The sequence below is a fragment of the Amblyomma mixtum genome, chromosome 8 (assembly GCF_055824585.1).
Source record: "Amblyomma mixtum isolate Tamu chromosome 8, ASM5582458v1, whole genome shotgun sequence".
NCBI classification, from domain to species: domain Eukaryota; kingdom Metazoa; phylum Arthropoda; class Arachnida; order Ixodida; family Ixodidae; genus Amblyomma; species Amblyomma mixtum.
Window position 1 is genome coordinate 80,197,863 of NC_143019.1, and position 27,529 is coordinate 80,225,391.

Below are 27,529 nucleotides of genomic sequence, written 5' to 3' on the forward strand. Positions count from 1 at the left end.
CCTCTGACTGCACTTCTTCGTGGCAGTAGCGACCTATCAAGCTGGAGTCCTGCCTGTGACGACGCGTTCATCACGTTGCGCCGTCTACTTACCTCTCCGCCCATACTGCGCCACTTTGACCCTGCTTCTCCAACTGAAATCCACACAGATGCCAGTGGCGTTGGTATCGGTGCTGTTCTTGCTCAACGCAAACCGGGGTATGCGGAGTATGTTGTTGCATACGCGAGCCGCACCTTGACGAAGCCAGAGCAAAACTACTCAGTAACTGAAAAAGAGTGCTTGGCGATCGTTTGGGCGATCGGGAAATTTCGGCCTTACGTGTACGGCCGGCCTTTCGCGGTCGTCACGGACCACCATTCTCTATGTTGGCTGTCCTCCCTAAAAGACCCAAATGGCCGCCTCGCCCGATGGGCCTTACGCCTTCAAGCGTACGATATTCGTGTGATCTATCGCTCTGGAAGGAAGCATAACGACGCCGACGCTCTGTCTCGTTCACCTCTAGCCAATGAACGTGCCTCTCCTCCCGCCATCGACTGCGCCTCCTTGTCATTGGACGATATGCCCAACGAGCAGTCCAAGGACCCTTGGATCACTTTTCTTGTACGTTATCTTTCAGACCGTTCTGTCGTGCCGGTACCGCGCGCAATCCACCGTCAGGCTGCCCACTTCACTGTTTATGATGGGATTTTGTACCGCCGAAATTACCTCTCTGATGGGCGCAAATGGCTCCTAGTGATCCCTGGACATTTACGCTCAGAAATATGCGCAGCCTTTCATAGCGACCCGCAAGCTGGTCACGGCGGTGCTTTTAAGACCTACAACCGGCTTCGCCTCCGCTATTACTGGCGCGGCATGTATAACTACGTACGAAAATTCGTCCGTTCCTGCCCCGATTGCCAGCGCCGCAAGCTCGCTCATCACCATTCGACCGGCCCTATGCAGCCTTTGTCTTGCCCATCCAGGCCATTTGACCGAGTTGGCATTGACCTGTATGGACCACTTCCCTACACTGCTGCAGGAAACCGCTGGGTCATCGTCGCTGTAGACCACCTGACACGGTACGCCGAAACAGCCGCCCTCCCAGCTGCTACGGCGCGGGATGTTGCAGCCTTCCTCTTGCACCATTTCATACTTCGGCACGGAGCCCCGCGTGAACTGTTGAGCGACCGTGGGCGGGTGTTTCTGTCAGACGTAGTTTCATCTCTTCTGCAGCAATGCAACATTACTCGCCGCACCACTACTGCCTATCATCCCCAGACGAACGGCTTGACAGAACGTTTCAATCGAACATTAGGTGACATGTTGTCGATGTACGTCGCGGCAGACCATTCTAACTGGGACGTCGTCCTCCCCTTCGTCACATATGCCTACAACACCGCTACGCAGAGCACTACTGGTTTCTCACCATTCTTCCTTCTATACGGCCGTGAACCATCCTCGCCGCTCGACACTATTCTTCCGTACCATCCTGATTCGTCGGAATCCACAACCGTATCTGAAGCCTCCAGACACGCTGAAGAGTGCCGCCAGCTCGCCCGGTCATTCACGTCTGACGACCAAGGGCGCCAGAAATACCGTTTCGACCACTCCCATGGCACAGACACTTTTCAGCCCCAATCCCTTGTTTGGCTCCGTGTGCCTTCTGCTGCCCCAGGTCTCTCTACCAAGTTGCTGCCAAAATACCACGGACCCTACCGTGTACTTGAGCGCACTTCTCCCGTCACTTACATCGTTGAGCCCGTGACGCCATCACCCGATCTCCGACGACGTGGGCGCGAGACCGTTCACGTTTCGCGTTTGAAGCCGTATTACGACCCCTGCGTCCTGCTCACTCCCTAAATCGCCAGGATGGCTCTTTTTCCCCCGGGGGCCAATGTAAAGAGGAAGACGCTTAGCAGACGGAGCAACAGAACCGATGCGCGGCGCGAGGCGAGAAGAAGACGATCGGCAGCTGAAGCAGCAGAACCGACGCGCGGCAAAAGCATCAACTGTTCCGGGACCGGACCTGCCCTTGTCCGCTCTAACCGGCCTTAACAACCAGTCATCTGTTGCCAATAAAGGCCGCTACAGTTTCAATAAAGATTGTGGTTAAGAATGCTCCACGTTTTTACCTCAGCGTATGACACAGATAAAGAATGTAGTTATGAATGCCCCACGCTTCGTCTCAGCATATGACGGCCGGAGAAATCGGCTTTTTTCCTACTACCGGCCTTCAATCACGCCAACGGCGACATACCCATGGCGGATACGAATGCTTGGCGTGTACAAGCGCATCCGTGTGCTGTTCGCGTAATTCGGTGGACATGCACGGTTTCATGGAAAGGGTAGTTACAGAGGTTGCGGTCGTGTCAAACAACGCGGCTGTAGACGCTAAAGGTCGAGAGCCTGCGAGGGAAACCACAGATGTCGCTGCGCTGGAGGCGGATTCGTGACTGAAACTCTGATGACGCTGCAGAAACGCTAACAATGTGATTTCGCTAATGCGGGCTGTAGTGTACAGTGGCAGGCGGTATCCTGTCAGGGCTTTACCTGCGACGAATGCCATAGGCTTAACATTAGCGGAGCAGTGCAGGGCAGTTCTGGCAGCGAGACGGTGGACGTCGGTGCAAATGAAGCCGCTGGGACGCAGGCGTAGGCATTGTGTACCATGGGAACTTTACTGTACGACTGATTAATGTCCAACTGCGAACACGGGGCGAAGAAGGAGCGCGGAGTTTGATGATGAGGAGTTGTGAGCAAGGCGTACGAGAGGCATGCGCCATGGAAGAAAGCCTTTGCGCTGCAGGTGGGGAGCGGGAGCCGGGACGACGGTATGCACGAGGTGCTGATGGTGGCACAGTGCAGGGTTGAGGTTGTGGCGGGGTCGCGACTTGGTGCAACTTGGTGTAACAAGAGAATAAGTTGCTTTGATTGATTAGTTGTTTGATTGGGGTGTCGAAAGGCGGTGAACGCGTGAGAGGAATGCTGTATAAGGCAAAGACCACCGCTTTCAGATCCTCGTAGAGCGTAGGACGTAGTTCAAGCAGGATGAGCCGCTCGAAGAGGCCATCTGGGAGGTGAATCTTGGATAGAAAGTGGCGCATGACCTCGCTGGGAACTTCAGAGACATATAACTGGGGCTCAAAGAAGCGACCATATGAGCGGATTCTTCTCTAAGAAGGGCGCTACGCCGGGCAGCTTTGAGTAGCCGCGTTGTGTGGGTGGCGGCTGAGTGCACGTGTCTAGGTTAGAAGACGGTCGTAAAGGCGAGTCTATGACACGGCGGGCGCAGAACAGATAGCTGGCACTGGATGAGCCGGGCAGCAGGAGGAAGCGTCAGCTCTTGTCCGAACCTGGAACCGGTAGATAGTTGGGAACTCAAGCGTGAGGAATGCGGCAGGTGAAACGGCTCGACTACTGGCTGAATGATCCGAGAAGTCCGAGGTCACCACAATGTAGGCGCTGGACACCGCCTCATATTGACTGAAGACGTCTTGATAGGCGATGAGCGGTGCCTTCCTGCGAACGATACGTGCGTTACGATAAGATACGTGCGGAGTGCCTCCGGACGTGCACCAGGCCATGTGGTGCCACTAAACAATTTTAATGGCATTGATTCACCTTTCGCTGAAGGCTTGCAGCAGATACGCAAAGCGAGATCGCGAAAACTTGGCCCGAGAGTTGTGGTGCTACCCTGAAAACGTTAGTCACAATTACAAAATGGCATCATCTTGATGTAGTAATTCCGCCCCCATGCAAACTATTGCATACCCATACTGTTTCGGGCATCTTTCTGACACTGTGTGCAGAAGAAAAGGACCACAAGTCATGGTTGTGCGATCAGGAAATGGTTAAAGTAGGAATGCATTTGTTTCTATATTTTCGCTTCTCTTTTAGCGCGGGTATTTGTTCATGCGCTCGTCTGCACCAAAAGAATAATGCAGCAGGTAAAAACATGAGGAAGGTTATATATTTTTATGGGATTCCAAGCCAGACCTTTGAAATAATGAGTAGTGGAAGAGCGGAGGGCTGATGCCATTTGCGCCGATGTAAGCCGACGGCGTTGCTGCTTTTCTCTCCTGGCTGCTGCTGCTGGCGTGGAATGAATAAAGAGGAGGAAAATGCAATGGCCTATCGACTGCCTCCAGCTGAGTCGCTATCACTGATGCTCGAAGATCGAAGGGCGCTGCTAGAAATGGGGACGAAAGAAAATATCTAAAGAATACTGGCACGACGTGCAATCACGCCCGTCTCAACCGTGACGCTGGCTTCTGAAGCAACAGATGCCCCTAATAGTCCCCTATCACCTGGCTGCCGTTCAGACCTTAGATACCGATGTAGAGTGCTCTTTCTCATGTAATAGTCAGCTTGCAATTAGTACGGCGCTAAAACCGCAGCGTGGCTAGAAACTTGCCCTAATTTTGTGCGTATTCTCGCAGAATGTTCTCTGCGATTCAGAGTATTCTCAGGAGATGGTCGAAGCAAGGTCCCTTGAAAACTTTGCACCTTTTCTTCTTTTTGGAAAGCGTAGAGTGTCCTTCGTTCTGATGCTTTCTCTGTTGCTGTCGAGCACATTGGTAGATTCCCTTGCAAGCGCTCTTTTGCTCACTCGCATGTGCTTGTAGTGTGCGTGCTCGTTGTTCTTGTGTGATGGTGTCATAATTTTTGCGTGTGGTTGGCTCGACGCGGTGAAAAATTGCCTATAAATATGCTTGTGCATTCGCAAGCGCCCTCGCTTCATACATCCGGTCGGCCTATCTCTCCTGGAACGCGTGACACCAATGGAAAGTAAATGAAAATAAACAGGTGCTTGTGCTGAGAAGTAGAGAACTGGAGAGATTTCTAAGTGCACGTGTAAGAAACGCTATATCATCGCTGCTGCCACGTGGATGTTTGCAAGTGATGTAATCAAAAGAGTGCATAAATGTGTCATAATTGAGAAACTTCCTGGCATTGTTAATTGTGTACGGATCCCAAGCAACCACCGATATCCTTCGGACGGCCGACAGATGTCTGTTTCGGATGTTCTGTACGTGCGCTGAACATACGCAAACAGCCGGTAGACGTCCGTCGGCCGTCCGAAAGGTGGCCGAAGGTATACGGTTCGCCCGCCGACGGACGTCCAGTTGAGTACGTCCATTTGCGGATCTTTCTCGAATATGCGCATATATGGTGCACGCGTGCTTTTTTCACTCCGCGCGATGCAATAAAACCAAAAACAATTTGATGCATAGCACGCATATTTTATTGTGGTTGATGATACATCAGCAGAGCAACGGGTTATATTCGGAAAATTTCTTAAATGTGACTCTTCAAATGTGGCAAGCTTGGGACACACATCCGTAATCTTCCCACCCACAGGATTTCTGAAATAAAAAGAACGCGGCAAACATAAGTCATGTGAAACAAATGGCACAATGCAGCAGCGAAAGTAAAAACATTGGAACCAATTAATAGAAGTATTTAATGCTGCAAGTATAACAGACAATGCACTTTAACAAACACCTCATTAAGTATAAGGCAATAACAGCTCTCAGTTTTCCACACCATATTTGACAATGTATCTGTTCTTTATTTATTCTCATGGGCCTTAGGGCACTAACCTGCGCAGCACTGTACGCGACTGTGCACAGAAAGCCGCAAAGCTTCCGTTGCGAACCACTGCGAACTACAACTGCTTCCTATGGTCTGCCTTTCGCGCGTTGTCACTCTTTATATAGGCACAGTGAACCTAGCGATGTAAGACATGATGTTGGGCTAGTCGGTTCATGGTAAGAGCGAAACAAAACTGCGCGAAGACGACGGGACAAAAGAAAGGCTCATTCTAAGCTAGTCAAACGTGGCATCATCATGTCTGCATGCCTCTCTGCCCTGCAGAAATCCTGTACCCACACCATGTCATCCAGTTTTCACTGTCAAGTTGAGCGCCTTCTTTCCGCTGGCTATCCCCGTCATCTACTTCTTGGCACCTGCGAAAGCCTGCTTCAAAGGCTAAAATCTACACATGTAAAAGATAAAGGATGTTCGGATACCAAGCCACCATTTGTCATGCCATATTTTCATTGCCTTTCCCATAATATCAAGAAGGTAGCAGAAAGGTATGGGATACGCGTTGTTTTTTCGGCTCCCTGCAAGCTGAAAAAAGTGTGCCCTCTACTGGCTGGAACAAGAAAAGAACCCACCACTTGCAAGAAGAACCACCGGAACAAGTTTACAAAATGTGTTTCCGAAGTTGTTTATGAAATACCTTTGTCATGCGGTCGTTCCTACATAGGCCAGACTGGCCGTTGTTTTAATGAACGCGCTTTAGAGCACAGGCGATCCCTTAGCAGTGGCACCGGCAGCAATCTACCCTTGCACTGTAAGAGCTGCGACACTACAAACTGTTCTCCTTACCTGGAAAAAACAAAGTTCCTTTCAAAGGCCAAAACAAAAACCGAAAGAGAAGTCATCGAGGCCTATTTCATTTCTAAAAGGGGTGATAAGTGTGTTAGCGCCCCTTCTTTATCTCTTTCATGTCAGGAAATCAAGTTCTTAGATGGACACATCCGAACTTTTCATGCGTCGTAATTCACACGTGGTCTTGTTTACCCTGTCATTGCCGTTCGCACGTTACCTCTGCTTGTCTCCTATTTTGCTGTGATTGCCTTTATAAACACCCTGCTTTTACAAAATAAAGTCAGTTGGAAGTCTGCGCTTTGTATGTGTGTATTCGTGCCTTTCTTTTGTCCCGTCGCCTTCGCGCAGTTTTGTTTCGCTCTAACCTAGCGATACATTAAAAATTAACAAAATGCGAAAATACTCCGTCCCGCAACTTTGAAGAGGAGTGGGAATTAGCCGCGCGAGTTGAGGGCTCCCGCAGCTGTGTGATGTAGGCTCCCGAAAGTGTGAGAACAGCACACACTTGTGGAAGCCATCTCCTCGCGCTTACTGCTCCCACTGTCCTGTGAACGAATGTTATATGAGCATGCTGCATTTTCCTAGAAAGAAGTCCCAAGAAGTGTACTGGATACATACCTTCGTAAGCAATCACATGTGCACTAAGCCTTGTTTAAACCAAGGTCGACAGGGCACGGGATTCCGGTGTTCCAGAAGAGCTTCAGACGCTTCCCGTGTCTTTCGAATTGCTTAAGTTACATAATAATTTCGTCCACTGACCGAACAAAGCCACATATAATAATAACAGAGCTATAAAGCTCTGCGCGACAACACTATGCGACAAATCAACAACAGCGCTATGGAGCCGTACTGATGGATTGGATTGGACTGACCGCGAACTGACATCTATGATGATGGTGATAGCAGAATGCACGGGAGTTTTGATACTTACGAATGATTTCAATGGCAAGTTTAGCTAGCAAAACGGTGGACATGTCGCACAACTCCACTAATTTGGAGAAGTTTTATAAATATAAAACTAGTCATTGAGTTCTTGCAAAATTCTGCAACACCTGGTTCTCCTCTTAAATAAATTTAGTTCGTTGGCGGCTCTTGCACTGAAGGAAGGAGTGGAATCGCACCAATTTACAAACATCTTCGCGTCAAACCCTCCGACTGATGCAAATAAAACAGTATACATACACGAAAGACTCGAATTTTCTGTGAAACAAAAACGTCCATACTCATGGCCTGGGAAAATACTCGGCCTTACATCCTTCGGACGTCGGCCTTACATCCGGTCGGCCCACTCTAGGATAGTTAAGCGCGGGATAGCGAAAACATGTATGAAAGCCGCTCTGTTTAGATCATGTGCGCATAAAACCCAAGCCAGCTGTGACGCACAGGTTACTAGGCTTACCGCTGCAGGCTACCCGACGAAGGTCTGATCTGGCATAGCAGAGTCGATATTAAAAGAATGCAGAATTCAGATGCTGTAGTAGAACTTTTTGACGGGTTAGTTGGTACATTGTCTTGAAAGAATGTCGTACGCCAAAAAAGGACGAAACAGGAAGGAAAAACACAGAACAGGAAAGAGGCGCCTCTTTCCTGTTCTGTGTTTTTCCTTCCTGTTTCGTCCTTTTTTGGCGTACGACATTCTTTCAAGACAGAATTCAGAAGGAGCCGCGCAAACTGGACAACAAGAACATAACATGTATTCCGTATGTTCATCAAGTATCGCACAACCTGAAAAAGATTGTGAACAAAGCCGGCGTGAAGCTCCTTTTCTCTGCCAGGAACAAGTTGGGAGGCCTGTGCAAGAGAGTGAATCAGGAAAATGGAATGAAGGCATGTCAGAAGAAACACAGAAACAAATTTGTCAACTGCTGCTGTGGTGTGATCTACAAAGTTCCACTGTCATGCGGCCGATTTTACATCGGGGAGACCGGACGGTGCGTCAATGATCGGCTACGCGAACACGCGAAAGACATAGAAAACAAGTCACGCCGAAATAACATGGTCATTCATTCCGCAGATTGCGACAAATGTGAGGCGTTTTTAGACCAAACCACTATCATCGCCAAGTATAGAGATCACACCTCACGCCTGATATCGGAGGCCTTTCACATTCACACATTAGGCAACTCATGTGTAAGCCAACCATCGGTGGCTCTATTCCCACAGCAGATCGCTTTTCTTAATCGTTGATGATATCCGGAATGTATGCCTTGTCATGTTTACACCGCAGTTTTCCCTTCTATGCTTTATATTGCACCCTCTTTCCACAATAAACCATTTGGTTGTTAGTTCAGCGCATGTGTTTGTCTCATCTTCTTCCGTCCCGTCCGTCAGCGCTGTTTTGCCGTTCCATTCAACATGAACCAACCAGCCCGACTCAGCCCTCTCCTTGAATAGAGGCGTGGACCACAAAACTACAACAGGATATACGAGCAGTTACTCGCACTGCCCCCCCCCCCCCCCGGATTGCCCAAGTGAGGCGGTAGACACACGCCTCTTGCGTTTGTGGGAGGCAAAAACGGGCCTTGAGCGCCGCTGGCATAAACAACGCTGGAACCGAACTCTTAAAAGAAGACTTTGTAGACTAAATGCAGAAATAGAGAAGCACGCAACCACTCTGATGAGGCAAAATTGGGAGACCTTATGCACTCGTCTCAATGGAAACATGAGTCTCTCTCAGACATGGCGCCTATTTAGGCATCTTCTAGACCCAACGCAGTCCAAAACGACCCAAAATCATAACCTCACTAAACTCATTCATGGCAGCACAGTTCAACCACAGGACCTCTTACAACAGCTTAAAGACCTCTACCTTCCACCATTCCCTGCCCAAACTCACCCCGAGTACGAAGGCGCCCCAAACGCACTCTTAGACCAGCCCATTACAGAAGATGAGGTAAGGGCAGAACTCCACAAACTGAATACATCCTCCGCTCCGGGACCGGACGGAATCACGAACAGGGCACTACGAAATCTGGACACCCCCTCTATCGAAGTCTTAACAGCCTATTTCAATGAGTGCTGGCAAAACGGTTCCCTACCTCCTCTTCCCTACCCTCCCTACCTACACTTGTTCCCTACCTCCCTACCTACACTTGTACCATTTCCTAATCGTTGCTGTTGTCAAATTGTGTTTGTTACCAGAATTCATAACATATGTAGCCTTTATTAATAGGGAACATGGGCCCTGTCAAGCCGCGCTTTTTCCGGCTTTTTGCCCATGTTCCCGACATTGTGTACACATGATGTCAAATAAATCTGCCTACCTGTCTGTCTGTCTGTCTCAGTGGAAAACAGCGAAAGTTGTATTTCTGCCCAAGCCAGGCAAGCCGCTTCACCATACTAATCTCCGACCCATCTCTCTTACTTCATGTGTACGCAAGCTCTTCGAGCATGTCATTCAGACGCGACTCAGCAACTACTTGGAGGATAATGAGCTCCTCCCTAGCAGCATGTTTGGTTTTAGACCGGGATTGTCAGCGCAGGATGTATTCCTTCAACTACAACATCAGATACTGGAACCCAAAACAAAGGATACGAAAGCCATATTAGGAGTAGACCTCAATAAGGCCTTTGATCACGTTACCCACGCGGCTATCCTAACGAACCTGCAATCCCTCGACGTTGGACAACGCATGTACAACTGCATTCGCGATTTCCTCAGTAATCGCACGGCCAATCTCTCATTCGGCCCGCATTCCTTAAACGACATCACCATCGGAGCACGAGGCACCCCACAGGGAGCGGTCCTCTCCCCGACTCTCTTTGACATAGCCATGATGGGATTACCTAAATTACTCAAGTCGGTACCCAACCTACACTTCAGCTTCTATGCCGGTGACATTACACTATGGACATGCCGAGGTAGCGATGCGGAGATAGAACACGGCTTACAAACAGCACTAAATATAATTTGCACGTACGTCCATGATAGAGGGCTCTCATGCTCCCCTACGAAATCGCAACTTTTCATATACAAACCCCACCGAATGTCTGGCACACCACCCAATATTCAGCTCGTTTTGTGCAAGGAACCGATTCCCACAGTGCCAAAGGTTCGCATACTGGGAATGTTTCTCACTACTTCTGGCTCTCACACTGTCACGATCCAAGCACTCCAAACGCACACACAACAAGCCACTAGGCCCATCAAACGTGTGGCACACAGAAAATCGGGCCTACGGGAACCAAACACGCTTCGACTAACACAGGCTTACATCACCAGTAGAATAACATATGCACTACCGTATCTGCCCCTCTTAGCGAAAGATAGAGAACGCCTAGACGGCCTCATTCCGAGCAGTACGCGCACAGCTTTACGCCTTCCCCCATGCACTTCCAAAGAGCGCCTTCTTCGACTAGGAATACATAACACTTTCGAGGAACTCTGTGAGGCCACCAAAACGGCACAACTAGCCAGACTCACACGCACCCCTGCAGGACGAGCTCTGCTGAAGTCTCTTCGCATATCGCCTGTCGGCGTTATACCCGGCACTGACACAACCCCCACTCCCATATGAGCTGCAGTTCAGCAGATACCCCCCCTCCCTAAACACATGCACCCGGAACGCGATCAAAAGTGCAGAGAGGCCCCGGCCTTAGCAATACACAGAGCTTACGGAGAGGATTCCAATGTAGCATATACTGATGCCTCGCTCTATGCATCAGGCGCACAGGCAGCTATAGTGGCTGTTCGCAGTGACGGCCGCCCCATCACGGCAGGAACCATTCTTACCTCATCCATAACCACGGCAGAGGAAGCGGCTATCGCTCTAGCCATCTCCTCTTCAGCCGCTACCAAAATTATATCCGATTCGCAAACAGCAATCCTAAATTATAGCACTGGTCGTATCTCTCGGCAAGCCAGCAGCATACGAGGGGGTACCCAAAAGAAACCGGACTAAATTTTTTGGTCGGCAAAGCTTCTGTGGTACCGCGTTTTGCCACTAGGAGCGCATAGAACGAACATTCCAGAGTCAGTAAGCCGAGTACCGTCATTGAAGGAGGTCAGACTAGTTTAGGCAGAGTTTTAGAGTGACGACTGTTTTGTGTGAATGTCGTTTTTGCAATGGCTGATTTTCGTGAACAGCGTGCGCCGGTGAAATTCTGATTTTTGTTCGGAAAAAGTTGAATGGAAACTCTTGAAATACTAAGAAAGACGTAAAAGGACGATGCTATAGGGACAACTCAAGTGTTCCTGGATCGAAGCCTAAATCAAAGCAACAATCATGCCAATGGAAAACTTCAAATTCACCTCGCCTCAAGAAAGCTCGTCAGGTGAAACCAAACCTCAAAACAATGCTGATTTGTTTTTTCGACGTGAGAGGAGTCGTCCATTGAGAATTTGTTCCGCAGGGTCAGACAGTTAGCCAGGCTTTCTACTTGGATGTTTTGAAAAGATTGGGCAACAGTGTGTGGTGGAAGCGGCCAGATTTGTGGCGGTCGGGTGACTGGTTTTTCCATCATGGCAATGCACCTGCTCACAGAGCCCTGTCTCTACGACAATTTTCGACCAAAAATGGCATGACCCTTTTCCTCAACCCTCATACTCTCCCGACCTTGCCCCGTGCTACTTTCTTTGTTTCCTAGAATGAAAAAATAGGTGAATGAGAAGCGTTTCGCTGATGTTGCTGAGGTGAAGAAAAAAACGACGGAGGCACTGTCAAGCCTCACAAAAGATGAATTTAAACAATGTTTTGAAAAATGGAATGAAAGATTCGACAAGCGTATCATTGCAAGTGGGGAATACTTTGAAGGAGATTGAAGGTCTGTGCTTAAAATGTGAACAAATAAGTTCAAACAAAAATAAGTCCGGTTTCTTTTGGGTACCCCCTCGTACTCCGACGCTGGAATGCCTCCAGAACCGTAACGCTCATCTGGACGCCTGCACATGCCGGACTACCCGGAAACGAGGAGGCGCATGCCCTCGCCCGAGTTCTTACCCTCCGGGCGGGTGAGCACACCGCCTCCTCCATCGAAGGGGAGTGCCTGCTAAATTTCAGTTACATCCTACAACACTATCGTTCCAACAGACAGATATACGCACCTCCTCACCCTTCGCTATCAACCACGCAATCAACTTTCTGGCGCAGGCTTCAAACTCGCACCCTCCCATACCCGATAGTCATGCACGGACGCTTCCCTGACCTATTCTCCTCCTCCTGTCGATATGTGGCAAACCAGGCGACTTTCTGCATGTTCTGCTCACCTGTTCCACCCCCCCGCACCCCCCCCCCCCCCAGAGGTGGCACTCACTTACTGGGAACAGCTGATGTCGAGTTCAGCACTCCAAGACCAACTACTCGCCATCACCAGTGCCTCTAACAGGCTGGCCCTCCAGGGTATGGCACACCATTTGTAAGGGAGGAACCCACTGTGTGGGTTCCTGCCACAGGCCATGAGGGGGGCTCTGCCCCCCACCTGTAATTTGTCATGGCCAATAAAGTTTACACCACCACCTGGCCAGTCGGCAGCTGCGTTCTTCTTCGCCAAGCTCGTGGAGCGTGCGCGCGCGGCGGCTCTCGGCTTCTGCCTTTTCTTTTTGAGCTGTCTTCTTCAGCTTTTTTTCTGTGCTCCAGACCTCTTTAAAGATGTCGAATAAAGATGAATGAATGAATGAATGAATGAATGAATGAATGAATGAATGAATGAATGAATGAATGAATGAATGAATTACCGTACGCCCTCACGCGGTTCGAGGAGGAAAAAGTGGCAGGATTTAAACTGTCTTCCCTCTCGTTCTCTCCTTCGGTGCTAGCGCCAGAGGTTTCGCATTGCATCAAGTTTGCGATTACCTCCACAATTACATAATTGCTACCGCAGATTCCCTTGCTAAGGGTATCCAAAATTTCCGCATTGCAAAATCTCTCAGCAATTTTTCTTGTATTCAATTCTCTAATCATTACTTCGGTTTATTTTTTCCATTTAATGTTTTTATTTTTCATATTTTCTTGTAATCTGCAATTTCATCTTTAATACCTCTGAATTCTTACCGAAAGTTAAATCATTAGCTTGGCAATGAAGGTTAAAGCATTCGTTTGGCATCAATTTACCTTCTTTTGGCCCTCCTCACTGAACCCTGGCCAATCCCCCCCCCCCCCCCCCGCCACCAAGGCAACAACAACCACAACGTGCGAAAGCATGTGTTTAGCCTGAGTGGCTCTTGTTATTGCTTTGCTGGCTCGTCGGCACGTCTGGCGGCAATATTAGACTCAGGTTAAGCTCTGATCGAGGTTTAGCTGATCTGGCAGGAAGAAGGAGAAGAAGGTAAAGAGCGCTGAACTTCCAACTTTTATTTCAGCAATACTGAACCCACACTTATATACACATACACGACCGCGCGCCTTCATTATCCCGCCTGGTGGGATTTTACCTGGTATTTGTATATAAGTGCGGGTTCAGTTTTGCTCAAATAAAAGTTCGAAGTTCAGCGCTCTTTACCTTCTTCTCCTTCTTCTTCCTGTTTTGTGTTCGCGCTGCTGATACATATGGATCGCAACCAACTAGCCCGACAGATGGTGTTATTCAATCTGGTGTATGTTCGCAGCACAGATGGAAGCAGAGGCTTACTCCCAACTACACATTACTGCGCACGAGGACGACAACAACCGTTGGGTCTGCCTGTGTGCACTGCCGTTGTTCTTTCGATTGGCGCTTCTTTGCTTGAACGAAGCAGCTTGAGTGTGCGCTATGCTGCGCAAAATTTCTTTCCGGAAACACAGCGACTCCCCATTATGAATATTTTTTTTTTACCTCCGCGCCAAGTCAATGCGAACGTGAAACATTACATGCATCATATAAGAATATTCACATAAAGCCATTGTTCCGTATTCGATCCCCTAGTTAACAGGTCCGCTGAAGTTCCGCCGTCCAACCTGTCAGCTTACACCATATTCCTACTTTTTTTAAGGCGAAAGCCTTTAATGCCTCATCGTTGTCGACAGAAGGTTGTCGACAGAAGGTTGTCGACAGAAGGTTGTCGACAGAAGGTTGTCAGCAGAAGGTTGTCAGCAGAGGTGTCACGCTTTTCGGTTGGTCGATGACGTCGGAGTGGGCGGATTGAGAGTAATGACGTCACGCACGAAAATAAAAAAAAAGAAATGAAAAGAAAAGAAAAAAGAAGCTAAAACAAATGCAAAATAAAAATAAAAACATTACGATACAACAAACAGGAAAATAAAGACGAAATTAGAAAATAAAAAAAATCAAAACTTACAGAAAAATAAAAACAAAATAAAAAATGAAAATTAAAAACACAAAGAAAAGAAAAATAAACAAAATAGAAATCAATGGCAAACCGTGCGCCAGGATAGGCGTTCGCCTTTCAGCACTTTAGAGAAACAAAGTGCCCCCTGAATTTTGCCCCTCTAAACACTTCTGTTTCCTACAAATCCCCGCCTGCGTCTTAGCCACTCCCCCGTACGTATGTGCAATCTTTATTTCAGGCCAACTGACCAGTTTAACCAGAAGGCGTGATCGGCAGCGGCGATAGCATAGTGTTCTCGTGCAGTGGCCAGCGACGCTGTTATGTTCGCGCCACCGCGGGTGTGAAGCCCAGTCGCGGCAATATTTATTGTATATCTGCGTGAGCTATTGCTATGCTAGTTTTGCCAAGGTCACCTTCAAGGTCAAGCTTCACACAATTTCGGTGACCCGGTTACACCTCGCGATGTAGTGCTTTCGCTCCAAAAACTTTACTTAAGGCCAGCACTAAGGCCCAGTGAAGAAGAGCGCTTAGAGGAGCTTGCCGGTCGTTTAAAAGTACCGTTCAACGGAACCATGTCTGTCTAAATCTATCAAGAAGCTAGGTGTATGATTCTTGCGGAACATTACAACACTGATCAAGCACGAGTTTTTGAGGCGAAGGCCTTTCTCGGCTCATGAGTGTCCGTGGACAGAAGTTGCAGACCGAGGCTGTCTGCAAAAGTGTCTGGGAACGGAAGTTTCAGACAGAGGCTGTCTGCAGAAGTGTCCGTGGACGCAAGTTGTAGACAGAGGTGATCTGCCAAAGTGTCCGGGAACGGAAGTTGCAGACAGAGGCTGTCTGGAGAAGTGTCCGTGGACGCAAGTTGTAGACAGAGGCTGTCTGTAAAAGCGTCCGTGGAAGGAAGTTGCAGACAAAGGCTGTCTGCAGAAGTGTCCGTGGACGCAATTTGTAGACAGAGGCTGTCCGCAAGTGTTCGCACGAACTGTTCGTCATGAGTCGTAGTCCCGCAAAGGTCGTGGGCTCGAGTCGCGTGAAGGTCGTGTGTTCGAGCCCCGTAAAGGGCGTGGGTCCTGCGAAGGTCATGAATTCGAGTCCCGTCAACGCCATGGGTTTGAGTCCCGCAAAGGGCGTGGGTTCGAGTTCCGTGAAGGTTGTGGGTTCGAGTTCGCGAAGGTCCTGGGTTCGAGCAAGAAATATTGGAGAGGCACTTAAATCCGCCTTAAGCGTAATACGCGATATCATTAATGGGTAAATGTCCATATATGCGGAATTGCAATTCTGGACTTTACATCCGTGTAGATCCCTCTTTGTCCTCATACCACTCCCTCTGCAGGGGTGCAAGCGGTTAAGCGATGCTCTATACTGCCCTGCGATGGCAGGTGCTCCCAGCGATGAGGCTTGTGCGACCAAGAGGTGGCCCTATCCGAGCAACCTGGGTCCTTTCCGAGCATGTGCCGTGACGCCAGACCAGAGCTCCTGCAGCTCTTCCGAAGGTCATGTTGCACACACGGCGATACCCGGCTTTAACTAGCAGAGTGAAGCTATCGCTTCAGTAAGGGAGGGAGAAGGAGAAGAAAGGGAAAGGCTTTCCTATTTCCCCTCTTAAGCCGACTTGAGTGCAATCCTGTAATTTTTGTGGTTGCCATGGGACGTGCCTTGGAATGGAAGGCTGCACCGAATTCGTCGCATGACTTTAACGTGTTGCTTGACGCGTTACTTAAAATGGCATAGAGAGCCGCGCGAGCTTCGTATAGCTTGCACTTCATGTATGTGGTCGAGTATGCTGTAACAGATGATGAAACAGTTGCTCGTGCAAGTTTGTCAAGGAAATTGATGGGCTGGGCTGATGTAGTTCCTTTTCCCAGGAATTCGAAACCACCAAAATGGCCACGCGCGTTTAGAACTGCGATGTAATCACCTGTTTTTGATTGGTTTGGTTTGGTTTATTAGGGTTTAACGTCCCAAAGAGACTAAGGCCATGAGGGACGCCGTAGTGAAGGGCTCCGCAAATTTCGACCACCTGGGGTTCTTTAATGCGCACTGGCATCGCACAGTACAGAGGCCTCTAGAATTTACCCTTGATCGAAATTCGGCCGCCGCGGCCGGGATTCAACCCGCGTCTTTTGGGTCAGCAGCCGAGCGCCGTAACCACTGAGCCACCGCGGCGGGTACCGGTTTTTTAAGAAAGCAAGTGGCGCAGTAACTGTCTCACTTCTCAGTAGATACTTCAATCACGCCGGGAAGGAAGGTGGGAGAGAAATAAGAAAGAAAGAGGTGCCGTAGTGGAGGACTCCGGAATAATTTACTACACCTGGGGCTCTTCAACGTGTACTGACATCGCACAGCACACGGGTGCCCTTTGCGTTTCGATTCCATCGAAACGAGGCCGCCCAGATCGTGTTCGAACCCAGATACTCTGACTCAGCAGCCGAGCGCCCTAACCCCAAGTCACCGCGGCGGGTCCGAGTATTCCAACGCAGATAAGCCGTACGTATAAAATTTGAAGGAAAAGAGAGGACAGCCATTTATAGTTAACGTGTAGCACAAATACGCCAGCTAACAGGAGGAGTGCATCCGACCTGCTCTACAGGTAACCAGAAGTACCCCTTTTCTGTCATACATTCTGTTAAAAATTGAGCTTGAACAACTTCTCGTCGTTTATCGCGTTATATGTCATGCCAGTCATGTAATATGAAGAAAGATTGTGTGGCCACCGATCGATAACAACCCGTTGTGAATATGGGCACAACACACAAAGTGAGATGAAGTTGTTGCCTATGAAGCGATGGCAGATACCCGCTACGGGGAATTGGCCAGGGTTTGTTGCAGATGCAGACAGGAGAAAAATTCATTTCCTCGGTTGCCTAGCGCACAGGACATAATCAAGCCTTTGTCACGAAATCAATCTACCCTTCCCTTCCAAACAGGGCCCCTAAGCGATGGGAGAATTTAGTGTTTCATCATTGCTAGCTACCGTGTGCAAAAAAAGGAAAACAAAATTTCTACTGCTTTTTTTTGTCAAACCGCCTGTCTGAGCGTCTGGACGCGGCATGTCGCACGAGGGCGCACGGTATGCAAGGTAAAAAGGCTGAAGGAGACATCATAATCGCCTATGGAAATTTCCTTGTTTAGGCCACTACACCTTGGCCAATCCCCCCATGTGGGCATGTGCCATTCTTAAGAGGAAGAAGAAGATATCCGTTGCGCGTGCACACGGTCCACGAGCTCGCCGAAGAAGAACGCAGCGACCGACTCAAGTCGAAGTCTTTTCTCAGTTCTCCGGCGCAGCACCTGACTTCTAAGAGGTACGGACGAGGATAGCCTTCCCCACGTTCTTTACCAGACCGTGCCTGAACTCTCCGGCAGTCGGCGGGGTTTTTCTTATACATATCTAGTTGCGAAAGGCGATGCTCAACCATTAGCTTCGCACCAGTTACCCTCTTCTCTTGGCCCTCCTCAATGAACCCTGGCCTATCTCCCGTCGTGGGTATGCGCCACGTCACTAAGGCAACACCAACCAGGCTCATGTCCGACGTTAAGCTTATCACTGAGTCTGGCTCGTGTGGGCCCAAAATATGCACGCCGCTAACTGAGGCCAGTGGCTCTAACGTCATATAGTCCTCTTCAAGTTCCCGCAGCCACGCATTTGTTCTTGGTCATACGTATCGTGGCTCTTTAGCAACGCCAGTGTGTTAGCTGACGAGAGCCCTACTCCATAACCCCAATATATCAGAGGTGATGGTACACATAGCTCAAGAGTTCAGTTACTTTTCCCTCAAGCACTTCTTCTGTCCTGATTTAGTAGCTGTGTTTTCGTCCTTCCCACTGTTTAACTATGAATTGGCGATATCTGTCCTTCTTGGCCAAGATAATTATTTTAGTTATCCGCTTCATCTCGAAGTCTTCCAGCCAGGATTTCCTTGCGTCAGGTTGCCATGCCCAAAGCGGGTGGCAAGCACGGACATGCAGAAAAGCGACACCACGGGTCCAAGGCTTCGACGCTCCCTCCTGGCTCTGGAGCCTGGGAGACCAACATGACCACTGGCGTCACCGACTCGAAGCCCCCGGACAGGGGCCCCGCCGCTGCCTTTAGCGGCGTCCAGCACGAAATCCAAACCGATGCAGCTCCCGACGATGTCCAGGAGGAACCCGCACAGGCAGCGGCTGTGGAGATCACGGCTGGTCAACCGCAGCAGCAGGAGGGGCTCGGTGAACCGGTCATACTTGGTGCGACGTCATCTCGAGCGACGGATCAGGACGATTCAACAACGACTGCATCTGTACGTACACGGGAGAGAGGCGGCTGGTAGTCTTAAGTGGGCGTCACGGCAGCGACGGCTGTGCAGGCGATCTAATTGCTATTGATTCACTCACTGAAACGTGGTTACTAGCGCTAAAAAAACGACAAGGAACAGCGAAAGATACCAATGGGACACACCCTTGCGGTGTTTGGCGCTAGTAACCGTATTTCAGTCAATGAATCAAAAGCAACAAAGCTCCTCTTTCTTCGATTAATTCCTATTGCATTAACTGCATAAGACTCCAATGTATAAACTCACAATGTCGTCCACATTCAGCCGCTCGTTATAAATTGTGTAGCCTCTCGCTGGGTCTTCAGCTGGGCAGTGAGCTTACCTTTTTAATAATAGTCACACTCTCAAATACAGAAAAGCGTCCGATAGCCGTATAGAACACACACGATAAGCATCCTTCGAACATATGCACGTTAACGTAGCCTAGCGCACTCATGCAGCACACTGTCTGATAGCCGCCGCGGTGGCTGAGTGGTTACGGTGCTTGGCTGCTGACCCGAAAGACGCGGGTTCGATCGGCCGCCGCGCCCGAATTTTGATGGAGGTGAAATTCTACACGCCCGTGTACTGCGCGATGTCAGTGCACCCGAGGTGGTCGAAATTATCCGGAGCCCTTCACTAAAGCGTCTCTCGGAGCCTGAGTCGATTTGGGGAGTTAAAAATCCATAAACCAAACCAAACACTCTCTCACTAAAGCCTCGCTTCAAAGACACCATTCGTTATGTCGAACGTACGAGGGGTGAGAGCAAAAGCGGCTGGTAGAAAGCATACCTGCTGAGCTATAAGAATGTTATCTAGGCATGCCTGCCTCATTAGGAAGTCGCTGACTAGGCTGTCAACGATATCGAGAGGTGCTATCTCTGGTTATGAGAGCGAGTTGGTGTCGTAAAACTTGCCACTGGTGCAATAGGTCACATTTCTGGGCAGTAATTTAGCTCAACACAAGACAGGGACAAGAAACACCGCACAGAAGAGCGCCTTGTCCATGTATTTACCCTTATTGCAAAGAATTGCCCGGGAAACATGCCTGCCTGCCGCCATAGTTGAGTCACACTCCGGAACGTTTTGCATGTAACGCGCTTCCTGTTAAACTGCATCACATTCCTGCGCTGTGCATTGCACGTCGTCGTCGTCATCAACTTCAATCTGCGGCGCGAACAGATCAGATGAACTTAACCTCGATCAGAGCTTACCCTGAGTCTAATATCGTCTCCAAATGTGCCGACGACCTAGCGATGAGCAAAACCATGAGCCAACTAGGCTTAACACATGCTTCCGCACGTCTACTCGGTTTGACTACTTTTAAACCATTCCATTTTTTTTTACACTGTGCAGCACAAAAACAGGCACTACTTAAATTCAGGCAAGCCTTTACATGTACTGTAGTGGGAATATGAGAACGAACAAAGTTTGGGCATTCGTTTATTGTTTACTCAATTAATATTTGTGACAAGTGCAGTTTACTGTTTTCTATTTTTATCCTTGACGCATAGTATCAAAAAGTCGTTAAGAAATTTAGTGGAGCAATGAAAACAAAACTCACAATTTTATGTAGACAGTTTGTTCCTTGTCATATAACTCATGCCTGTACATGTGCGCTCTGTCAGGCGCATGCGCAGATGTGGATAGTAATCGTGCTCTATACGAAGTCTGTACAGGAACTTCCCCGCCGCGGTGGCTCAGTGTTTACGGCGCTCGGCTGCTGACCCGAAAGACGCAGGTTCTATCCCGGCCGCGGCGGCCGAATTTAGATGGGGGCGAAATTCTAGAAGCCCGTATACTGTGCGATGTCAGCGCACGTTAAAGAATTCCAAGTGGTCGAAATTTCCGGAGCCCTCCACCCCTGCATCCCTCATAACTTGAGTTGCTTTGGGACGTTAAACCCCAATAAACCAAACCTGTACAGGAACATAAAACAGCCGCAATTGTTATCAGGGACCTGGGACAGCTGCTAGCTAGCGCCGCAGGATGCCGTATCAGCTTGTGCCTTCTCAACTGCTCTCGTGACAGGTGACGTCGTCGAAACGAAGCGGCAAGCGCCGCAAGGGACAGAAGCGGCGCGAACGACTTCAACGTGGCTCCAAGGCCGACGTGAGCGGGAAGGTGCAGCTGACCACCGCCGGCACCGAAGCCCAGGACGGTCTTGCGACCACCAAGGACGCCGCCTCCAGCGCCCCGAAAGAGAGCAGCGAAGGGGGCGCCACCAACAGGCAGCAGGACGACCGACCGGAAGGCACTGTTCCGAAGCCCGCGTCCGCAGGTAGCACGGGCGAAGGGCAAGAACAGGTGCAGCAGGTGTCCAATAAACCTGATCCTCTGGGAGAGGCACCCGGAGACTTATCAGCGATGCATGCGGACTTGCCGCTGACCGTCACCACTGTTCGTTGCACCGAGACGGACGCGGTAAATTATTTTGCTTGGATACGCGCTGGTTGCTTTTTTCTAGGCCAATGGTTATAAGATCCAGGAGATATGGCGTGCCTCGATTTATACCAAGCACTCACGGCTCATCCCGGGCAGGAAACAGAAATCAGCAAGGGCATAAGAATGACGTGTAGTGCAGTTAACTACCACTCTCAAATTATGAGCTGCATCATAACACTGCAAAAGAGAGTAATGACAATTGTACGTTGCTACTACTGCACGATGCAGCGGAAGATACAGGAGGGCGACAAAAAAATTGGAGCCCGATAGCAAATTTCTTTAGTTTAGCTCTGCTTCTTTGTTTAGATTAATATAGACTCGAAAATTCGAGTTGCACCCTTATGTTATTGCAGTCTTTGCCGCCGCGGTGGAGTAGTGGTTATGGTGCTCGGCTGCTGACCCGAAAGACGCGGGTTCGATCCCGGCCGCGGCGGTTGAATTTCTCTCGAGGAGAAATTCTAGAGGCCCGTGTACTGTGCGATGTCAGTGCACGTTAAAGAACCCAGGTGGTCGAAATTTCCGGAGCCCTTCACTACGGCGTCTCTCATAGCATGAGTCGCTTTGAGACGTTAAACCCCATAAACCAAACAAAACCTCTCGGCTTCTATCTTGCTATGAGCTGACTGAGTCGTTCGTTGCGATTTCAGTCATCGTTCTGTCTTCTCGGCGGTCCCTCATGCCATTTGCGTCCACCTCTCTACTGCACATTCCTCCGGCGCTTTCATCATTCGCCTCTTTTTTCTCGCTCTTCATCTGTTTCCGCATTCCGTTTAACAAGATTTGCTGTCTTCGCCGCTCTGATTCAGCCTGCCGCCTCGCTATATGTACTGATTCGGTTTATTCGCGTTGGTGCTGTCTTCTTTTGCGTTGCTGTTCAGCTCGCCGTACGCGTCGTTCGTATCTGGAACTGTCGAAGGACCGGCTTCATATATATTTACCATTTGCTGCACTGGAGATTCCTCCGGCGACTTCATCCTTCGTACGTTCTTTCAGGCATGGGCATGTGCACGCAACCGCGTTTCACAGCCTTTCCCCCCTAGGCTGCAGCTGGCGTGACACTCCTCCGAGCTTACCCAAGCTTACCCGAGTTACTACGAGCTTCACCTGGACATAAGGGTTTTTTCGCTAGTGACCCATCCTGCTCTAGAGCACTAAAGGGGCTACAAGTTCGGACCATGCAACATGTGATGATAACTAAAAATATTGACGTTAATTAAGAAGAAGCAAGAAGCAGTGCAGATTAGAAAGCTGACGTATATGTTGACGGGAAATATGAACGGCACACGTATTCCGCAAAGCTGAGTCCAAAAGTCTCGATACTAGGAGAAAAAAAAAAGCGTAATGAATGCCAGCCAAGAGGCAAATTGACTCTCAAGAATCCTGTGTAATGCTGCCACTGCGCAGTGAAAGCACCAATAATTGCAGGTCACGGGGGGGAGTGGGGATGTTTTCGCACTTCACTGAGCTTAACGCTGAGATGGCGACGACAACGTTATAGCTTTGCGTTCCACGGTACCTGATACTGTCGATTCGTGCTGCGTGACGGACTTTTTTTTTCTCGACACCATTTTACATTTTGAATTTCTGAGAAAATGCAAAACTCGAGGTGGTATACGACCCCACCTACGCTCTGTATGCGTTCCTTTCGGTTACCCTAATCGTCAAGGCACGAAAACAAGCGATGGTTTGGTTTAGTTTATGGGGTTTAACGTCCCAAAGTGACTGAGGCTATGAGAGACGCCGTAGTGAAGGGCTCCGGAAATTTCGACCACCTGGGGTTCTTTAACGTGCACTGACATCACACAGCACACGGGCCTCTAGAATTTCTCCTCCAAAGAAATTCCAGCCGCCGCGGCCGGGATCGAACCCTCGTCTTTCGGGTCAACAGCCGAGCACCATAACCGCTGAGCCACCGCGGCGGCAAAACAAGCGATGCGCGGAATATAATTAGTCGTTCTTCCAAGACTTCATTACTCTTTCAGGCGTCATTTATTATTTCGATTCACAGTAATAATTTCTTTCTGGACAAATAGCATGCCCAGGCGTCAAGAAATCTAGTCTTCTTAAGTTTTCTAGCGAAGAACAACAATGGATGATTTTTTATTCACATATACAAAATTTCTCGTAAGCGGTCGGTATAGTCTGAAAGTTTACTATTAAATATTTATGTGATCAGCGCCTTAGTGACTGTAGAATCATTTCATGCTTTCAACATGCCCATCACGAAAGAAATTCATGCATGGGATTAAGTCGAATTAACTGATGGCACTTGCGTTCAATCGTGGTGATGAAAGACCCGAACTCGCAGGGAGGGCGAAGTCGCTTCAGTCGCAGCGCCCAGCGGAGACGCGAGTCGGAATGGAGCCGCAAGCTGTCGACGGCGGAACTGCTCACCTCGATGGCCAACCTCGATACCCTGGTGCGTACACAACACGCGCGCCCAAGGCGTTTCCCCGGCCTACCTTGAAGACTAGGCGCACTTCCCAACTACCTTCTTTAACTCGGCTGCCGTTCGAGTGCACTACGAGCTTTCTGGAGGCAGAACACATATGTTAAAAACAAGTGCAGGGTTGGTCAAAAGTTTCCAGGCCAGAAGGTCTGCTTTTTAGTGGCACATTCTGCCACTTATGATAGCAAAAAAAGGTAGCAAGTTTCTCATTGTTGAGAACGAAACTTCAATCCTCTACAGAGGTTTTGGGCTTTAGGGTGTCTAGACTGCCCGACTATAGCGCTCAAAATCACACCCAGTGGCCTGGGAACCTTTGGCCGACCCTGTACCTCCTTTGATAAAAGTAAGCGAACTAAATGGTTTTTCCTTTTCAACCGTATAACGGAGCCTTTACATCCCTAAATACCGATAGGTGTTGAAACGTGAGAACAAGGGTTCACTTTACTTTGCCCCCATTCAGAGCTTAAGGACTGCCTTAAGTGCTTCGCTGGGCGGCTAAGAAACAAACCACCGTTGCTCGGTTACATCTGGCAAACATTTACGTACGCTGTTTGCACAGACTTAGTCTTGATATGCTTACGTACATTTCTAATTCTCGGAGCTACAGTTGGAAGCACATCAATCTACCGCACACGTTTGATCATGTCCTTATCATTGTTTTCTATCTTGTTTCCGAAATAGCAAAATCGATATGTCTGACTTTTCTAGCTTCTTAGCAAAGATGGCCGCAGTTTCCGCCGTCTCTCCGCCACTTACTAATATAAGCTGATCGGATGATCGCAGGCGCGGTCTCCAGATCCGTCAACCTGGCGGAAACCGACGAGCGTCCGGACCAATAGGGACATCACGATCACTTCGGTGTGCGTTGGAACCGGCCTGCTCTTCGGCTCCGTGGTCATCTTCCTGGTGATGATCTCAAACCAGAAGGTGGTCATCCAGAATTTCTGCCACACCGCGGACTGCGACCGACATGCGGCGCTTCTCACCACGCACCTCAACTGGAAACTCGATCCCTGCGAGGACTATGCGGCATTCGTCTGCTCGGCGTGGGAGCCCTCGAAGGCCCACCGCGACTTGGCCATGTCGGCAATAGATGACCTGCGGTTCTCCTGGTACGACCTATTCGCCGACACACTAACGAAAGGCTCGCTCACGGTGCCCGCCGGAAAAAAGCCGCTGGCCATGTACGATATGTGCAGGAGGGACTACCCTAAGAACGCCTCCCAGATGACGTGGATCCGCGGCATGCTCGAAAAGTACGGTCTGTACTGGCCGGAGAGGCCCGCGAAGCAAATGTCACCGCTGGCAATGTTCGTGACCCTCAGCTACAAGTGGCAGTGGTCATTTTGGATCACTGTTGATGTGCTGCGGTCATCGTCATCCGGCAAGCGCCGCGTATTCGTCAGACCGGGACTCTACCTTCCCATACTGCGCAACCACCAGCGCGCAGTCAAGCAGGCGTACATCAAGTACTGGGAGCAGTTCCGCTTGCTCTTCTACCCAGACGGCAGCCCTGATCAACCTCAGTGGAACGAAACGCTCATCAATGAAATTCGCATTATGGAAGAAAATATAATCGAAACCCTCTATGAACTATCACTGTCTCCCAAGAAAAGACCGGTCTTGTTCTTATTCGGAGATATTGCCTCCCACGTACCAACTGCTTCTGCGGCCGAGTGGGTCAAGGATTTCCAGATTGGCCTGTCACTAGAACCGAACCTGAGCGTCGACGATGAGATTATTGTCAGCGACGTATCGCTCCTTGAAGCACTAGCCAATTTTATGACCAAATACGGCGCAGGGCAACTGAGCAAGCACATATCGTGGCTAGTGGTGCAGTACTCGAGTATTCCGGCCGACTATTCCATGCTCGTTGGCTACTACGGAAGCCAGGAGAAAGCAGAGCTGCTGCTTCCAGTGTACTGCGCTCACCACGTGGAAGCCTCGTTCCGGGTCCTCGTTCTTGGACTCGCTTACTTCGCGAGATTTACTGACCGAGACCGCCAGACCATCAACACCGGCTTCAACGGCCTTGTGTCGGCTGCCGTGGAAAAGGTCCAAAGTGCCCCCTGGATAGACGACCAGAGCAAAGCGGCGGCGACAGAGAAGCTCATGGCCATGAAAAATTCGCTTTGGCCTCCGGCCTCGCTCCTCAAGGACGGGGAACTGGAAAAAATATATGCAGGTTTTCCTGATAGTCAGCCATCCTTTGCTCATTATTGGGTCACAACACGCCAGGCAGCTATCGCGGTACAGAGGACGCAGGAATACGACGAGGCCATGCTGCTTCTGGGAAACCACTTCCCGGAATACGCCGACTACGACTACGTATCCAACACCGCGAAGATGTCACTCGGCGTGGCGGCGCCTCCCGCATTCTACAGCAGCGGGACCAAGTCCATGCTGTATGGTGGCCTGTTCTTCCTGATGGCCATGCAGCTGGTCAAGGCTCTGGACAGCGAAGGAATCATGTGGACGGCGAACGGGACCGCGGTCGACGGCACCATCCTGTCCAACTCTACGCTGGCAGCATACCTCGCCCGCGAACAGTGCCATCAGGGTGGGGAGAACTCGAGTGTGTTCCCCGAGGTACCTGCCCTGGAGGTGACCTACTCCGCACTCGTAGCTTCTCACCTACATTGGGACAGCGACAACCCGGCGCTGGCTGAAAAGCTGCCCCCAGAGCACGTCTTCTTCATGACCTTGTGCTTCTTGACCTGTGCGAGCCCTGGCGCCCGGAATCCCAGCGGGGCAGACTGTAACAAGATCGTAAGAAGTTCCGAGCTCTTCGCTCACGTCTACAAATGCGCGAAGGGGACCAAAATGAACCCGGAAAGGAAATGTTCGTTTTTTTCGTGACTTCCCTGCAGCAAGCCCTACTCCAAAGCTGCAGCATCCTTTCAGTGTACATGGTTTGAAATTCCGTGCCGAACTATACCCGGTGTCGAGGGAACCCTTCTGGGATGCCCTTGTAGGAGCTTAAGCTGTTCGTGTTTTTTTATACAGAAACTGCGTAATTTAGACCAGGGGTCAGTACCATTTTTGTTTTCTGGCTATGTGAAACCCTGTTTAAACTCCTGCTCTAGTGATCTGCCGGGGAATTAAGAAACTCTGCATCGCACATCTTGCTTCGCACAGTGGAGCATAGCTTGGACCAATATCGGGCCTATGATGGCCTGAAGTCTGTTTTCGTGATGGTGCTGCTGTGATTGTTTAACCTCAAGCTGTGGCCCTGTACGTATGGTTTGTAAAATATCTTCAGTGACTGACGGGCATGGTAGTAGGTACCTGACGCAGGTCGTGTACATAATCACGGTAATTTCTTCTGCGACAGCAAATTTGCATTGAATTTTCACGCTAGCATCTTACAGAGATCGCGACCCTGCGCTCGTATACGGAAGCGCAGCAGGTGCTGTGTATCTGTACGTTACCTCATAAGCGATGTATCGCTAGCGTACGTAAATCTGTATATAGAAGTAGGTCCCGATGTTTGCAGGCATGTGCGGTTTTTAGCTCGGCTGGCCTGACTTTGCGAGCATTGGCTGGGTCTGACCACAATAGCAGAAATACCTGACCGAAGTTATCGTCCGATTATCGTGCCGTAGATTCATGAGCTGTGGTTCCAGGGCACCTTTTAAGTCCTGCACGCCATCTGTGCGAATCTATGCCTTCTTGGTACAGTGGTGGTTTTAATAAATGGATTGATGGTGGTGTGTACTAACCGGTGCTAGTGGCGCGCCCGGTCCATAATGTTTTCTCTCT

The 27,529-nt window shown here is 49.7% G+C and overlaps 1 protein-coding gene across 1 annotated transcript; it reads left to right on the forward strand.

The window, feature by feature from the left end:
* The first annotated feature begins 18,516 nt into the window (after nucleotides 1-18,516).
* Nucleotides 18,517-26,626, forward strand: LOC149333167 (endothelin-converting enzyme 2-like). Its single transcript, XM_089557669.1, has 4 exons — nucleotides 18,517-18,861; nucleotides 20,905-21,297; nucleotides 23,627-23,737; nucleotides 24,551-26,626. The coding sequence occupies exons 1-4, from the start codon at nucleotides 18,517-18,519 to the stop codon at nucleotides 26,624-26,626; spliced, it is 2,925 nt and encodes a 974-aa protein (XP_089413795.1).
* Nucleotides 26,627-27,529: the final 903 nt, after the last annotated feature.

Excerpts from the sequence above, each read along its gene's own strand:
- LOC149333167 (XM_089557669.1), top strand. The coding sequence starts at position 18,517 with ATGCCCAAAGCGGGTGGCAAGCACGGACATGCAGAAAAGCGACACCAC. Across the intron at positions 18,862-20,904 it reads ATTCAACAACGACTGCATCT|GTGACGTCGTCGAAACGAAG; the intron begins GTACGTACACGG and ends CTCTCGTGACAG. Across the intron at positions 23,738-24,550 it reads TGGCCAACCTCGATACCCTG|GCGCGGTCTCCAGATCCGTC; the intron begins GTGCGTACACAA and ends GGATGATCGCAG.